Source organism: Cyprinodon tularosa, unplaced genomic scaffold, assembly GCF_016077235.1.
Source record: "Cyprinodon tularosa strain WSP-4 unplaced genomic scaffold, ASM1607723v1 ctg324, whole genome shotgun sequence".
NCBI lineage: Eukaryota > Metazoa > Chordata > Actinopteri > Cyprinodontiformes > Cyprinodontidae > Cyprinodon > Cyprinodon tularosa.
In genome coordinates, this window is record NW_024039035.1 from 137,547 (window position 1) to 155,636 (window position 18,090).

At 36.5% G+C, this 18,090-nt stretch overlaps 1 protein-coding gene across 3 annotated transcripts in view; it reads left to right on the forward strand.

Moving 5' to 3' along the window:
• Positions 1-5,195: 5,195 nt before the first annotated feature.
• dip2a (disco-interacting protein 2 homolog A) overlaps positions 5,196-18,090 on the forward strand; it is a 102,768-nt gene continuing 89,873 nt past the window's right edge. The window contains exon 1 of one of the 3 annotated variants that reach the window (XM_038293346.1): positions 5,196-5,668. In XM_038293346.1, coding sequence (XP_038149274.1) covers positions 5,545-5,668 — 124 coding nt within the window. In that variant the 5' untranslated portion in view covers positions 5,196-5,544. The remainder of the gene's footprint in view (positions 5,669-18,090) is intronic. The other 2 variants (XM_038293347.1, XM_038293349.1) reach the window with 2 other exon arrangements.

Consider the following 18,090-nt stretch of genomic DNA (forward strand, 5'->3'; position numbering starts at 1 on the left):
AAAAAAAATGAGCTTTACTTTATTATTATAAGTTGTTACCTCCCCTCTCTCTGGAGTTTGTCACTGTCGCCTTAAAATCAGCATGATTCTTTTGGCCATAACATCTCTATAGAATAATCCTCATCTTTTTGTCTAATATATTTGTATTTGCTATAAACTGATTTTTAGGTTTTCATTTAAATATTAAAAATAGCATCTACATAATTTTACTTTTGAATTGAATTACTGAAATTATTTATAACCTTTTAATTATAATTCTTATTTCCTGTGAGGCACCTGCACATTAAACTATGTTCTTATTTATGTATTTATTTATTTAAACTTTTTAAACTCTGCATATTCTACGTATATTTCATAACAGTCTTAAAGCTACTTTTGGTTTTATTTTATTAGCATTACAAATGCATTAATAACACCGGTGCCTTGCTTTGATAATGTTTAATTTGCAATACTTTACTTTTATTTGTTAAAATCACAGTCAGATTTGATTTTTGTATCTACCGGTAATCTGATTGTGTTTTTGTATCAACAATCTTCTGCTTTTGTAACTTTGTATCAAGTTTTTAGTTTCCTTTTTTCTTTATTTTTACTGAAAAGTGTATTCAGAAAAGATTAATCGAAAATTATTTTTAGAGTAAATTCTTTATGTTGGCAGCTCTTGAATTAACAGGTAAAAATGTGAAGAAGAAAAACTCCGATTCTACCCTAAGCTACCATTATACCCTGATGTGTTTTTTTCTTAACATGTTGATTTGTATCTGTATCATGACATGCAGCTAAAACAGTGGGTGAGTTTGAAATGTGATGAAGACCATATTATAAAATCCTTTGTTTTATACAACCAATGTTTTATAGGGTGTAAAATAAAATGAGTGATGTCAAACTAGTTTTTAAAACAGGTTTTCAAGGGGGATGTTTTTTTTTTATCATTTACTTTACCAAGGGCAAAATGCTGTTGTGTTATTTTGCCACTTTTTACATTTTCATAAAGCATGTGCCACTGCTTTGTCATTATATGCCTTTTTTTAAAGGCTGAATAAAATGCTGCAATGGTTCGGATTCAGCCTGCAGACCATGAGTTTACTATAATATGATAACAAATTTATTTGACTTTTTGTGACTTTTTAACGATTTAAATATAGTTAGACAACCAAACCATCATATCATTTATTAAAGCTACTTACAATTACTTTTCCCTCCATATCGGACAGATTGTGGACACAACTCTGACACCAATAAATGTGTAACAAGGGTCAAGTAGAAGCTAATATTTTCCACCATTTATAATCTATTCATTTTATTGTATTTTATTCACATCAAGACCCAATATTTACTCCAGTTTGTTTTACTATCAAAAGAAACCCAGCAAATTGTAATAAGTTGTTGAGTTGCAGCATTCTGGTCTTCTTCTAGGATGACCATATAAGCCTATCGCCCTGTGTTAATTTTATTTGGCATACTGGCTGTGCATTTATCAACAGAACAGTGGAAAGGATAAATCCCTTCAACAGGAAGAAACCTCCAGCAGAACCAGGCTCAGCATGAACAACCATCTGCCACTGCTGGTTGTGGGTTTAAGAAGGCCGAGAATACTGACAAAAAGAATGCAAATATGAATTGAAATTGGAACCTTCTTTCTGCAATCACCATGCAGACCTTTAATTCTTCACTAGTTACTTAATCTTTGACATCACTGTATGAAACCTGATGGCTGACTTTGCTATTAATACTAATTACATCCAGTTCTCACAGTCTGTCTTCCGGCATGGAAGATCTTGATTAATTTAAGCATGAAAATGCTCAACAGCCGATGCAGACTAACTGAAGAGCTATACAAAGAGTTTGGTCAAATCAGTTCAAATGGCATCTTTAGGAATGTATGTTTTAGGAAGGTTTTCTTTCCATGTAGACGGTGCAAGTCCATCACTAACCGACAGTTTTCCAGAGATTGGAATCTCTGAAAAATGTACACTGGTTTACCTCAATCTGTGCATAAAGATGCCCCAAAACCAATTAAAAAACTTTTTTTGCTTGTATCAGTAATGCTTTCTATATGATCAAAAATATATTAATGTAAAATACATGCATAAATGATCTTGACATTTTTTTTGTTTTTGTTGCAGAAATTTTATTAAAATCATACATGGGTCAAAAAAGTTAGAGTTTATTGAATTTAACTGTTTTTAAAATAATTTCGTAATTCTTTATGTAAGACTTAAATTATTCATAAAGCACCTTAAGAGAAGTAAATAAGGGTTAGGAGTAGTAAGGGGGGCTTTTAGTGAGCCTAAGTGTCTTAAGCAGAGAGAAAGGTGGAAACTGTCACAGTCTTGGTTCTGTTATGTTTTCTCTTGAGTATTCAGTTTTACTTTGCTCCATGTTTTCTAGTTTTATTGGTTTAATTTTTATTTTGTTGTGTTTTCTGGTAATATTTCAGGTCTCAGGTTTTTATGTGTTGCCCTCTACTGCCCTCTTGTGTTCTCCTTTTTTCCCTAGCTCCTTCCCAGTCTGCTCTGTTCACACCTGCTCCCAATCTGCTCGTTAGTCCTCTCTCTTACCTCGTCATTATTGTTTTTCCCTGAAGTCTCCATGGTTTCTGGTTTGTTTTTCCTTTTTCCTGTTGGATTTTTTGGATTCCTGCCTCAGTCGTAAATCTACAAAAACTCACCTCTGCCTCCCTGCCTCTGGTATGGGGCCTCAAACCAAATCCTGACAGAAACAAAATATTGAAATGCTCACAATGATCAACATTTTAAAAGAACTGGAAAAGTTGCAGGAAAGTATTCAAATACACTCTCTAGATAAAGTACATTTACATAGGGAAAGTGTAAAATCTGAGAAAGTACTTGCTTTATTATACTGTAACCTAATTATCTAAAGTTAGCTTGTGTGATACCATCTGCTCTCTGGCTTTTCAATGCAGAAAACACTTGTGTCATTATTTGGAAAAAAAACATGGATTCTAATAACACATTTTAACCTCGTACGTCATAAAAGAAGGGTGTGTTTTTAAGAAACTCGCCAAACAAGTCATTTGTATATCTGTTACAATTATTTTTATGTTGATTGATTGACTTTATTGATCTCACACTGGAGAAATGTACTTGTTATTTTAATGTTGATTTCTGCCGTATAAGCAAAAGATAAAATGGATTCTGAGGGGAGGTTTTAGGGATATTGTTAACCCTAGGAAATTAGATTTTACCTTAATTTAATCTCTCTTGAGAAAAAAGTTTAACCTCTGCTCACAGAAAGCTCGGACTTCTGCTGCAGTCTGCAAGTTTTTAATGGGACTTTACTGTCAAGCTGTGATTATCTCTTCGAGTGTGTACATTATTCTAACTCTTTTTCCTTCCTGTCAATGTGTCATTAATATGCTACAATACAGAATTCTATTAACAGTCAACTTACACTCCTCATTCAATAATTAAATTATTATTAAAAAGTGATACACAAAAAAGCCCCCCACGTTATCTATCAACTATTGTCACCCATTCTAGGTAGGCAATAAAAAGTTCTACTGGATTCACTTTGTATTAGTCTTTTTCCTGCTTCACAAAGGTAGGCAGCAGCTTGACAAAGCCATGATGGCAATTATTTTACATCCAAGTAGTATGCAGGTCTTTATTTATACACACACACACATCAATTTCTAACAGATGGTATCGGTATCGGCTCATACTATACAGCCAGGTATCAGAAACGGGGCCAAAAAATTGCATTGACACAACACTAGTAATAACATAATGTTTTTTAAGTATTTATTTCTGTTTTTAATGAACACTTTTGACTTGAAACTAATGAAACCCTTATTTTAAGATTAGATTATTACATGCATCAAATTAATGTTGCAGCAATAGTTAAATAATTTCCACTGCTTGTCTGTTTACTACATCTTTTACACACTTAATTATTGCAAATCAATCTCAGCAAGTAATTGTATTGAAACACTATACTCAGACATTAAATAATAAGACAGTTATTAAAATATCCATTACGCTTATCTTAGCTTGTTGATATCCTGCCCCCTCTTATAAAGAAATATTTGAACAGTTATATTAACAGATAATGCAACTTTAGAGAGATGTTTGTTAAAAGTTTATGTCAGAAATGTGTTTTCGTACCGCGCACAATGTGCAAACAGATGGTAGTGCTGCTCTGGAGGGTTCATTTGCCAGTTGGAGCCCAAATGCTGTTCATTCCAGCTCTAATTGTGTATAGATAATTAAAAAAAAGCTATACATTTTAGCCTTGAAAAATAACACTGTCTCCCTGTCAGGGGCAGAGCTAGATGGGGCGCCAGGGGTGGCCATGGCCACCCTAAGCCAATCATTGGCCACCCCTACCATTTTTTCCCCATAATATTGACAGTGGCAGCAGTAATACTCTCAATATTCAAAACATTTAAATTTTTCATAGATTAATTACTTGACAACAAAAACACTGGTTAATTATGCACATCAATATACTAACATTAAAGATGATAACTACAGAATTCATGCTCTTTTCAGAAGTAAATTTTGTGCTATATGGGGTAAAGAGAAAATGCAAGTCAGTCTTCATTAAATCATAGATATATAACTATTCTAATAAAAAGTTAGTAAATAAACAATTTTTGTGGATGTAAGTACTTGTAAATATAAATTTTATGCAGAATGATTATTGATAAAAGCAGGTAAGTAATGACAATGGAAAAGATGTTTGACCCAGAACTCAAACCTGAAAGAACTTTATCCACTTTACCTTTTTTCCAGATGGATGTTTAAATATATGCGTCTAATTTTATTTTTTTTAGCAAAGGCTGTAGAAAAGTATAGTTTGTCTTTATTTGGAAAACAAGGTTATTGTGGTTGTTTATTTTCCTGTTGTATCAGTATAGATTGACCCTAAATTTCTGGTGCCGATCTGCTTTCGGCCCCCCTTATAAAAATATTCTGGCTACGCCTCTGCTCCATACTCTAAATGTTTTTTCCACCCGAACTTTTTTCCTTCCACTCAACTTTCCTTAGACATGCAGGTATGCCGCCTGTGTTCAGCTGTCTTTGCTTATAGTTCTCTAAATTTTAAAGGCGCTGCCGAGAGCTCAGGAATGCTTTCTAAATCTGACTTTTGTCAATGCTTAAAAACAATGTGACAGTAGGAGGCAGGCAAGCTGTATGAGCAGCTTTGTTCAGATCACGCACACACAGATTACCCCTCGTGAGCGCGCACTGAGGACTGTTGTTGCTATGATGCAATGGCGACTGCGCCGTGGGAAGCAGGCGAGGAGTTGAATGAGTTTCCTCCACAGTTGAGGAGAAGCTGCCGCCGACAGCCACGGACACACTCAGAGAAACCTTCCCGGACTCGTTGCATGGAAACCCGGAGCCAGGTGTGTCCTCTAGCGCTGCAGCTTTGCGCGTCATGAAGGTTGGAGTGATTTCACGCACCTCTGCAGGAGAAGCAGCAACACCCTGATCGCTCCGAGCGCATTTATCTCCCATTGTTATTTAGACGCGTTTTTCCCCTCATCTGTTCTGCGGACCTTTTCTCTACTGGAGCGCCATGGCTGAGAGAACCTCCGCTGGGTTTCTCTCCATGATGCTGGAGCCCACACCGGCGGTGGCGATGAGCCTCCCGGCGGAGGTCCGGGAGAAGCTGGCGGAGCTGGAGCTGGAGCTGTCTGAAGGTAAGTCTCTGGTTGTGCTCCAGGCTCTGTGTCTGACAGCAATCAGGACCACCGCCCTTCACTTGGACTTTAGCCTGCCAACATCATTACAGCACCTCTAATCATTTTTTAAAAGGACATGTCCCCAAAATGACTCCCTATTATGTAGTTTCCTCCCATGTCAGGCACTTAGAGGTCAGGAGGTCACAATCTAAAGTGATCCATCTTCTCTAATCCTTAAGTTTAACAATGGATCTCCACTCCAAAAACATCTGATCAATGGCTTTAAACCAACACTTACAAGACAAACTCCATAGTACAAAGACACCCCCTCCTAACTTTGTTTTAATGGTTCATTTTTAGTAATTGTAAGATTAAATATGTGCATAGTTTTATTTTGTCAGCTGTAACTGGTTCTTCATAATGATTTCACTGGGGCCAAATAGGTAGATCTAGTAACTTTGGTAAGTTTTGCTAAATATCCAGCTTATTCTTAGATCTGAGGTCTTCAACTGGGGGTCCACAGAGGTACTGCATGGGGGTCACGAAAGTTTTGGTTGATTAGAGCTTTTTTTTTTTTTTTATTCCCCCCTGCAATTTTTTTCCACTAACTGAAATGTCTTTAAATCCACATTAAGATGAATTCAACAGACTGTAGTAAACAGATAAATGGAGGCAGAAGATGTCTTTCAGTCATCAATGCACACATTCAGCGACACACAGGAGCTCTTTCAAGCAGGGCGCAATTTCATTCACAACACCTGTCCCATCAAGGAAATCATTTAATAATCCAAGGGCGGAATTACCTTTATTACATGACTCCTTATGTCATAGAGTGACTATAGGACCGGTTTGATATAACACAATTTAATACAATATATATAACTAGGGGTCCCCGCTCCATCTCGCCATCAGTTTGGAAAACGTTGAAGACCCCTGCCTTAGATGATATGATCTCAATCATCTTTTTAAGCTCGGCAAATGTACAAAGGGTTACCTTATTTTTGTATGGTTATTTATCCTTATGTCTAAAGAGATTATATTTATTATGCTTTTATTTTTGGTTACGCTTTTCGCAAGATTTTGCCAACTCACATCACACATACCAATGGGGTTGCTTCACAATCCAAGCTCTAAGAAACTCACCGCAACTCTTATATATACTGCTGACACCCAAATTTTTTCTAGATTGCTATGGTTACTGAAGGGGAATTTTATTGATCAAGATTTGAAGTTATAAAGTCGTTGAACAACAAGGAATTTAGAGTTTGAATATTTGCTGATACTGAAAAAAAAGCATTTCACACAATTAACCTTAATAGTTTGTCATTATTTGAGTCATTAAAAAGGCTGTACCAAAGAGGCACTTATTTTAAATATAGTTAGAGATGATTGGAAAAGGGAATCTGGGGCTCCTTCTGTATATACTATATATTTGAGTTTGTGGAGTACCACAAGAATCAGTGTTTGTACCAAACAGTTTTTATATCTACTTATGAACAAATTATGCTAAATGTCTGCTTGTTCTCATCTTTAAAATCTACATTTTATTTGGGTGATAATTTGTAGCAATATTTCATCATGACCATCTTAAAAATGCTAATATTTTTAAGTAACATCATGGAGTTTTAGGGAAGAATTTCCAAACGTTACTGAAAAACCACTTTATTTATTGAAAAAAAAAATAGCTATAAGAATTTTACACTGTGTTAAACATGCAGGATTAGCAAATTAGTAAAGTCTAAAAACTATTTACAATCTGCACAAGCGTTCATCTGGGACTTGACTGGATGTTTTTGCATACTGGCTTTATCAATGTATAACCAGCAGATGAAAAAAGTTGATAAAAATGATTCAACCATCTTTGTATTATTTTTTTCTCCATTGTTCTAACTTTGCTTTCAGACCTTAAAGCTCGATCCTTCCAAAGATTAGAATTACATTTCCTCATCTCGGCTAATCACAGGACTTAAAGTGACGTTGCTGTAAATCAGCTCCTTGCAGCAGGCTCATTGGTTGCTGTTGAGAAGAAACCCTCAGAATGAACTAATCTATGGTGCTCTTGAACAAAAAGAAAGAAGTGGTTGTTTTGTTCACAAAGGGCTTCTATGTCTTTTTGGGTTAATTCATTGAGATTCATTATTGAACTCTGTCCTATTATCTGGTGAAATTAGCTAAGCTTAAAAAAAAGTCCTGCTAATTAATGACCCACATTAATTCTGATTAGATTTGTCATTTGACCCCCTTTAGTTTTTTTTTCCTTTTTTTAATGAACCCAATAGAGAATGTCAAGTTTTGAGTCATATGTTTGACTCCATTTTTTTCTTTTTGGTTTTACTCTTTGCTTCAGAATCCCCTCCTAGGTTAGAAGTAGACCCAAGGTGTATGCGCTTTGATAACCACATTAGCCGCCCCCACAGCCTCTAATGGAATAGACATGTTTTCAAGAGTGGCAGAGAAACTAATCTATATCTGTCCAGTTTCCTCTTCCTGCTCTCCACATGTCACATCCTGCCTTGTCGCTGTTCTGATAGCACCGTCTCCTAGCTTTTCTGCCCCTGACATTCTAAGTTGTCCCTTTCCAAGTCTCTTTTCTGTTTATCTCCAGGCCTTGCCTCGTGTTTATTTCCTTTATTTTTTCTCCGTGATCAAAGAAAAGAATGTCATGTTCTGCAGGCGAAAGAGACAATTTATTTTTCGCTGCTCCCTCGCTGACTATTCCTGTCTGTTGCTTTGAACTTTTCACCCCGAAAAGATGCTCTTAAGTCGACTTTCTCCTCGCTTTGTGTCTGAGGATAGAATACTTTAAGAAGACTTATTTTATTAAAAGAGGATGACAACCTCCAAGTCCTGCGTGATTTCTACCCTCACACTTGAGCTCTTCTGCCTGACATTAAAAATCCAGACACATCCGCGTCAGATTGGAAAGCGTATTTTGCTTTCTCTTGTATGCTACATTGAACCCTTCAAAGTGTGACTGCCATTGTTGCCCACTATCTTATGCAGTGTATCAACAGGATTTGTCTTAGTAGTATCAGTTAGAGGCTATCCAGCAGCTCGGATAGGTAATATTCCAGTGTCAGCAGCTAAGGCCTGCTGATGTGTGAAATTAACACTCTGCACACTTTTATTGCTGTAATAGTAAGATTCCCTCTAGGGATCAATTCATTTTCAATTTCTCATCTTTTTGTTTGCATTTTTATAGCAGAAGTGTTTAACATATGTTGATTTGCAGCTGTCTAGTTCCTTTTCTTTAAATAATGCACCAGAATATTTGCAAGTGAGGTTCCTAAAATGACAAACAAAACTCCTGTAGGTGCTTTAGTGAGGAATATGAGTGTTTTATTTCAGCTTTGGTTCATAATTATTATCCGGATAACTTTCAGAGGCTGAATTCTACAATCAAATCTCCGCTTTGTGGCTATTAGAAAGAACCTGCTATTTCCCAGCTGACCTAAATGCAGATGATGGCCAAAAGATGGGGCATAAAGAGGCCAAGAAGATGGATGATCCACATTATCTCCTGCAGGGAAGAAGTAGGGAGCGAGACGTGTCTGCTGAGTAATTCATAGGGCTTAGTCGATCATTCCCTGGTTTTTCCGCCCTCCTCCTCTATTTGCTCTCTAAACCCTCCGATTACAAAGTCATTTTTAGTCCAGCACTGTGGAAGTTTGCATGGGTAAATGCCAAAGCTTTGAGCTGTCACTGGGCTGGTTTTATACTGCTGCCATTCAGCAAACATTTACAGGTGCTTTACATAATATGTCCTTTGACTTGTTTACGGTTAACTGGAAGCACAGATGTGCTGGAAGGGTTGTTAGAAAGAATGGATAACATATTTTATGAAAACGCATCTATAAAAACATTTTAAAATACCCTTTATTGTGAGGATGTAGGCTAGATTTTACCTCTGACCTAGAATCCGCTGCTGGTTTGACCCAATTTTCCCCACAGAGATCATTAAAGTTTCACCGTTTATCTAATCTGCTAGATAAGGTAGAGCTCAATTCCCTCTATAATAGCAGACGGAGAAGTCTTTCATAAAGTAATAGTATTCATAAGATGAAGACAAATGACTTTTATTATAGTTTCAATACATTTCAAAGGGATATTTTTAAAACTATGTTTCTATGAAATAATTTTAATGTATATGCAGAGTTTTTACAGCAACTAGTGGCTATTTTTTCCACAGTAGGCTGACAGGAAAGGGGGTATAAGAGACGGGGAGAAACATAGGGACTAATGCACTAAGGACTAAGGCCTCCGTACACGCAGCTGTTTTTCCATCAGAAATCAATGAAAATATACCTATAGATGAAGTAGAGAGAAACTGATACATGGTCTATCTTATTATTAGAATGAATTGACTATCTTATTCACCCCCTTTTACAGCGATGCTGCTAAATAAACTCTAGTGCAATGAAAAGAAGTCTAAATGATGGATTATAGAACATATTGAAATTTGGGTGAATTTTAAATGAAATTATGTATTGTATACCTTTGGAGGAGCTGCAGTGATCTACAGCTCAGGTGGGAGAATCCATGAATAGGAGAATGATTTATTGCATGTTCAATCATTTCTGGTCTTTGTGGAGGAGTGGCCAGAGGAAAGCAGCTACTGAATTTAAACTTCAACTTTTTGAAACTACAAGTGAAACAATGTTGTGTGTTGCAGACCTAACAGTGCACAAACAAATGGACAAGGTTATTCTCATACTTTATACTTTATCATCGTTTTAAGAAAAGTTTATGTAAAAAACAAAACAAAAATGGAGCTATATGAGTACTTGCTGCACAATAAAGCTAAGGAGTATTTCAACAATAGGATTTTTCTTTTCTTTTGTCAGGGTATGTTTTCCATCTGAGCCTGGAGCTCAGTCCTTGTTCTGTAAGGAGGGTGTGGTTAGACGATAGCTTTGGTGGCCAACTCTTTGTAAACCTTCTCTTTGGAAAGTATGACTGTTCAGGAAACCCCAGTGAGCTGGACTCGAGGGTTTGTTGAGAAAAGACCACTTGGTCGACCACTGTTTAGAGATACGGGATTATTCTGTGCTCTCTACCTTCCAGCAGAACATGAGACAGACTTGAGAAAGGTTTTAACTTTGCCTCCTTCGACAGCCTCGCTTGTTTGAAACCAAACAATGAATTAATATAGTCTTAGATTCTGTATGATAAGGCCTGTAATATTATTGTTGTCTGGCTGTTAGCTGTTCTAAAGTCCGGCATGAAGATACAGAAGCAGCTCTCTTTCGCCCCTGTCATAGGTTGAAACGGGGAGCGTCATAAATATTTCAAGGGTGTGTCTCAGATCAGAGTAAATCTTCAGATTTTTAGCAGCTCTCAGACAAACTTTTTTCAGTTCCATCTTGTTCACATTTTCATGATTTCATTTACTGTTGTTTGTTTCTCTGAGTGCTTTGTGGAGTCGGCCTTTCCATTTATTGGTTACATAGATTTGTTTTGCATTAACCCAGCAATGACCTAGAGTAGATGCTATTGTTTTTCCTGCTTTCCTTGCTCTCTGCTATAAGTCTCTTGTTTTTTCAAGCACTCCTCTGCATCCTGTCCTTTGTAGTGTAGGAGCCATGAATATTTAAAGGACTGCAGTGTGTCAAACTGATATCTGAAATCTTTTCTTTCTCTCTATTTATTCAACTCTTCCCGTGTCTAAAGGGGTTTTAGTTTTTCACTTCAGAAAATCTTATATCTATTTTTATGCTTGAAACGCATATTAATTTTCTTTTTCAGTGAGAGAAACCAATGATTATCTACGTATCTATCACAAGTTGTTTTATCTTTGAAATGAAAATTTGAAGCAGGAAAGACTAATGAAATATCTTAAACCATTCAGTCCAGAAAACAAGTATCCTTCCTTCCTTCCTTCCTTCCTTCCTTCCTTCCTTCCTTCCTTCCTTCCTTCCTTCCTTCCTTCCTTCCTTCCTTCCTTCCTTCCTTCCTTCCTTCCTTCCTTCCTTCCTTCCTTCCTTCCTTCCTTCCTTCCCACACATTTATAATGTATGATTTAAAAAAAAAATTCTGTTCATGTTGAGTTATTTTTACAGAACATATGTGTATCAGATAATATGACGGCAGTTCTTCATCTTCATCAACTGTTTTTCAAAGATGGTTGGACTAAAAATGATGCCCCTCGCCTTTTTTATTATTAAATGTATTAAAGCACAGTAAATACTTCAGCGGGTAACAGTGCCAGAGTGATTTGCTGACCAAACAGGCCACATTGCCCACTTCAAGGACACTCTGTAAATTTCATGCTCCATAAACCTGATTCTTCTTACTAGAAGGCTTCTGTTCTGTTTCATTGAACGTTAGAGACATAAATGTTTATTGCCCTTTCACCTTCACACATGCAGCACCTCTGTGTTTGTAAAACAACTAAAACTCCATGAAGCACCTAGTGACATCATGAAGGCATCCATATAGGTCAGTATATTTCTGGGTAAATGCTGTGAATGCAGCATATTTCCTGCATCAGCTGTCGAATGCAGTTAGACTCCAGATATAAGTCTGAATTTCCTTTAGGCCTCCACTGGGGGCACCAAAAGAAAAAAAATTAAAACAGTATATATGTGTATACAGGAAAAGTTAATGCTTTATTTTTTGTTTAACTTTGTTCTTGCTGCAGACCACTTCAGACCTTTCCAGGACATACAGTAGAAGCAGCTGGATGGGTTCTTACCACTTTATGTGAAACAATATTATGATTCCTTACAACTCTACTTGTTAAACAGTTTTCAGAGACTGTGCTTGGTACTTAATCCCCCTAAATATACAAATAAAACATTTTGTGACCAAGTAACAGCACCAGTTATATGTGATCATGCTTTATATTCTGTTCATAATCCAAAGCAGAGCTCTCACCTTGTTTTAAAAATGGATTTGTTTCACTTTGAGCAAATGAGTCACTCAGGTTAGTAATAAATATATCCGTTACAAATGTTATTGTTCTTCTGCAGCGTTTCGAATTTCCCATGGATAAAAATGAATGGAGTTGATCAGAGCTGTCAGCACTCACTGATTTCCTGTGACCTTTTTTAATGGGGGGGTTGTTGCAGAGTTCAACCTGTTCAGCATGGCTGCCACATGGAGAATCTCTTTAACTCCAGCAGTCAGAAAGTTGCCTTGGATGAAGGCAGCCTTTACATGGATCTCCTCATCTGCTGATAGATTGTTGTTCATATTTCAGGTCCAGAACTTTATTAAAAAGCAAGAACATATTTGGGTTCCCTCTGAGTGTCTTGAATTTATGCTTGAATGTATTTTATTATTATTTTTTTTGCTTTGTTTGATCAATGTGAGAGCCTGTACAGGTGTTGTGGGCAGATCAGAGATAAAATCCTGCAGGCTGGAACCTTCCTAGTGGAAAAGCAAACAGGCAGAAAATGTCTGGAATGCGCTGTGACCTTTGAACCTAAACGTGAGCAGAGAGGGCTTTTCGCTACTGGATGGTATGGCAGCATAATACAAAATGACTGATTGCACAGTGTGCTTTCTCTGTCTTTATTAAAAAAAAAAAATGGCTTCACCCTCCTCAGTTTTTTTTTTTTTTTATGCCCTTGGATGTTCCGACAGATTATGTAAAGGAGGAACAGCGTCTGCTGGCTTCGTTTTATTATTGTGGGTTAAAAAAAAGTTTTCTTCCCTTGTAGATGCACAGCTTAACTTGGCAGACACAAACCGCATACCAGAAAAAGTGCGTTCAGCCTGTGTGCTCGGTGCCGGCAGACAGCTTTAGGTGAGCTGTGTTGCCGTTGCTCTCCAGAGACTTTAAGTGAGAGGGAAAAATATGAGATGCAAAGCGAGGGAGAGTCAGGGCTGCATTTAAAGCACCACTGAATAACTATTGATTTCTGTACACAACTTTTAGTAAATCATTTCAGCATAGGCTATCCAATTTTTTCTAAATACTCTCGATTGGTGCTTTTATATTCCCTTGATGGAGTGGCAAATAGTTGGTAAGAAAAGTCATGTTGCAGATCGAGATTAGATCAAGTGAGCTTCAAGCAGATGTGGAGGCACATCTGGAGCAACTTAATCATGTAAATAAATCAAAACATGTAAAATATTAGCAGAACAGTTGCTGAAACAAGGATATTATCTCTGGGGCAAGAACAAAGGCAGAAACAATATCTAATTCCTATGTGGTTTAACTCTGGGGATCTCCACTAAATTTTTAACTTCCTGAACAGAAGGCATTTGGAATGACCTAGAGCAGGCATCCCCAAATTATGTCCTTGAGGTCTGATGTTCTGCAGGTTTTGGAGGTTTCCCTGCTTCAGCACAGCTGATTCTGAGGATTGCAGTTCCACAAAAGCCTGTTAATCAGCTATCAATGGAAAACAGCTTTACAGAAGCAGGGAATCCTCTAAAACCTGTCGGACAGACTGTGGACATTCCTGACCTGCTGTTACCATTTGGTTAGATTTACTTCTAAAATACAGACTTAGTCGTTGGATTAGATTATTACGTCAGTATTTTAGAAGTTAATTTAGATTAAATTCACACTGCAGACAAATGTGACCCGAATCCATTTTAATGCCCATATGCAAAAAATCCAGTCTTTTCATCTCCAAAAAAATTCGATTTGGGCTACTTCCGTATGCGTTACTAAATGGAATGTATATGCAATAGTTTTTAAAGTATCTGCAGTCTTGACGGTCATGTTGCATTTCCTCTGACGCTCTTCTGAGCTCTGACTATTATTTATAGTCACTGCTAAACAAAGACATACTGTAAATAGTTCTGCCCTCTTCTTTTCTTATCTTTCTTTGTGCTCATTTTATTGTTGGCTCCCATTGTTCAAAAAAAAATTTTTCACACAGTCTGGCATGAGCTCAGACTAATTGTTTTCTCTTTTAAAGGCAGGTAGGATTAATGGAAATAGTACTATTTGCTTAACACAAAATAATGAAAGAAATATTTGTATTACATTTAAAGTCGAGTTTAATTTCTCTGTTTTGGGTAGAACAGCCTTTAAACTTTCTGAATTGGATCAGTTAAGTTGGTTTGCAAATCTTTCTCCAAGCTTCCCACCCTGGTTTGCTGGAGTATTGGCCTATTCCTACACAACCAGTGTTACTGGATCAGGTTTGTTGGTCGTCTTCCTCCTGCACAGCTGGCGGTATGCTAGGAGGAAATCAGCAGACCCATTTGTGTCCAATCTGGAACTTCCTTCTTTAAAAAAAGTTTCAGCATTCATCTCTCATTGCAAATGAAATGTTGTTTTTACAATTTTTTAAGTAATGGCTTCTTTTTTACTGATTGGCCTTTTAGTACATGTTGGGTTTGTACAGGACTAATGTTATTGTTATTAAATGATAACACCTAATATGATGTACCTGCCAAAGGTCTCTCAGATTTTTTTGGGCTGGTAACAGTCAGTCAATTAGCGTCAGCAGTGCGCAGAGTAATAACCAGTAGAAAATGGGTTTTATGTAAAGTCTTCACTAACAATGTGTGATAAAAGTCTGTGTGAGATCTGAGCATTTTCACTAATATAGGTCTCCATGATTCAGGAAAGATATTTGAAGAATAGAAATCAAAATTATACACCAGAGTTAGTGGTGAAAATGGTTAAAAGTATGAGAGCCATAGGCGCTATTTTGACAAACTTTTAATAAAAAAGCATTTATCACCTATGAGAATAAGAATCTGTATTGGCAGATTAGATGTTTTCTGTTGCATAATATCAACCCTGCAACCTTTTTAATAAATGACCTCTTTAGTTTGGAATTGAAAGCACAAAGGAAGGTTATGGTGGCAAGTAAAGATACGTATACCATTTATCTTTAGTATTTTATCTGCCTTCAAGAGAATAGAGATTAAGTATAACTGTTCTCTTTAGTTCTCATTACTTTTGTGTAAATTTGAAAAAGAGAAACTTTTTTTTGGTAGTCAAACAGGACTTTACATTTAGACTCATAGTAGCGTTCAAAACAGGTTAGTTTAAAGTTGTAAGATTTTCACTATGATGCTGTCTCTGACAGTAATGGAGATGTTTCACTGACATTGCTCTTACTGTAATCTATGACAGAGGACACATCTGAGCTGATAAGGGAGATTTTATAAAGTTTCCATCTGTTTTCCTGCTGCTTTAAGCGCAGTTTTGCTGCTCATGACTTCACTCTGGACATTCTGGCAAACCTTATTCTTATTAAGTGGAATTTCAGGCATGCCTGCACAGACAATGATCCACATATAACTGACCACTAATCTAATAAAACACACACGCATACTTTAACACACCCATGTCCCTACTCTGTGCTCTTACTCACAACATTCTTGACATAGAGATCAGAGCGCTGAGCAGCTTGTGGGTGACACTTATGCATGTGGTCACATATTCTTGCTAATGGTGACCAGTGCAGCCCAGCTGTTGAATCATGAAGGTTTCCCACCCATTGTCCACTCTGACCAGCGGTCAGGCATTCATTGAATAGCAAAGCACAGGACTCCACCGCATCCATTAGGTCAGCCTTTGTAAATGAACCATCCCCGGAAAGAAAGAAAAAATAAGTACATGAGAAATCCTGCAGGGAAAACTGAGATTGTTTTAATTTATTGTTCTCATTTGCACAATGTGCAGATGTTTCCATGCAAATATGTTCTTATCTTTGTAATTAATATTTATTTTAAAGTTACTCACATCCACAGCAATCAGAACCGCTGTGAGATCTTGTTTCCTGATTTTTAAAAAATTCTTGATAAGTACTACAGAAAGCCCATATATCGCAGCACATGTCGACCCCACCCTGCCCCTCATTACAAAAGCCTGAAGTCAGTAAGAAGTGACAGAAAGCCTTGTTGTTGTGTCACGCATTGGTGCAAACTTTCCCTAGAGATCCTCCTCTGCAGCCTTAATTCCCCAAATGTGTAGACCACTTTTGCCTGTTAACCTTCTTGAAAATCACTGTAATAACTCATGACACAGTTGCTTTTCATTCTCTGCCTCTTATCTGATTAATGAGAAGTTAGATTTTATTTTGCTGTTGACCATGCTTTACTTTAGCCACTGGGACATGAAGCCATGGTAATCTGGTGAATAACTGGCCTTAGTTTAATATAGAAATATGAGATTAGTAAAATTAAGAGGAAGTGTTATCAGCCTGTGTTTAAACCACTGATATAAAAAACCTTTGCATCAGGAGCCAAAGTCAGAATTACTTGAGTCACAAAGTGAGATTCATCTTTTTTGAAAATGTGGTTTTCATTTAAATTTTCATATCACAGCTTCTGTCTCTTGTTTTTCGTCTTCTTTAACATTATTACATTCTGCAATTTAGCAGAAGTGAATATTATTGATTAAGAAAAATGATCATAATCACAGGGGAAAAAAGGTAAAATGAATTGAAATGATGTGTAATCAAAAAGTAATGAACAACATATTCTGTGGGAGTAAGTTTTCATTAATTACTTTTTTGTTTTGTTTTATAGAACGTCCATTTTATAGCCAATGATATCCATAGCTGTCTTAAGCCAGTTGTGGATGTTTTTGTTTTTTTTTTTTGTAGCTACCAAGAGAATTTTTTAGATTTCTGTCATTCCCATGTACATTTTCCTACATGCTTCCAAGATATAACACAAAACAAGAACTAGGTATTTGATATGTCAACATCACACAGACAGCAGAGAGAATAGGATCCCAGAATGGTTGCATTTTCTCACAGCTCAAAAAAAAATGTCGTTTGGTCTGAGTTCATGTTTTTATATAGCCTCCTACATTGTTTTTTGAGTTATTGTTTGCAAATTTTTAATTTGGGGTGCAATAAAAGAAAGAGAATTTAAATTAAAATGAAAACAACAAGCTTTTACCAGCTTAACAATAAACCAGACTTTAATTAACCAAGCAATCTGTCTGTTTTGTTGACAAGGGATCTCTAAATATTTGGTAGATTTCAATACATTAAATGGGGGATATATTTCTGTCTTATTGAAATTGAATCATATAGTTTTCTAATTGTGATGGGAGGGTCATTTGTTTTCTTTATTGTCCGCCTAATTTTTTACATTTTTAACTCGTCGTGGAGGGCTAGTCAAATAATTTTATGGTTCAAATGACCCCTAAAAAAACTAAAAGGACATTTTTGGAGTTTAGTCTAGTTTTCTGGACTTTCTGAGGCAAGGCTATAAATGGAGGTCTATTTACATGACTTGGCTCATAGGGCTGGCCGATGGAGGAGAAAAGTAGGAGTATAAGAAGACAAGATTGGGAGGAATAATGAAGCCTGGATTTAGATCCTCCTGACAGACGCAGCTGGAATATCTCAGAGATGATGGAAATCATCAATTCCTAATATTTCATATCTTTAATTTTCATTCTGTTTACACAAGACATAAACATTCTGACAAAGAAACCAACAGATTTCTTTATCTAGATTTATTTGCTTTAGTTAAACAGGCCCTTAAATTTTATTTTCACCTAGATT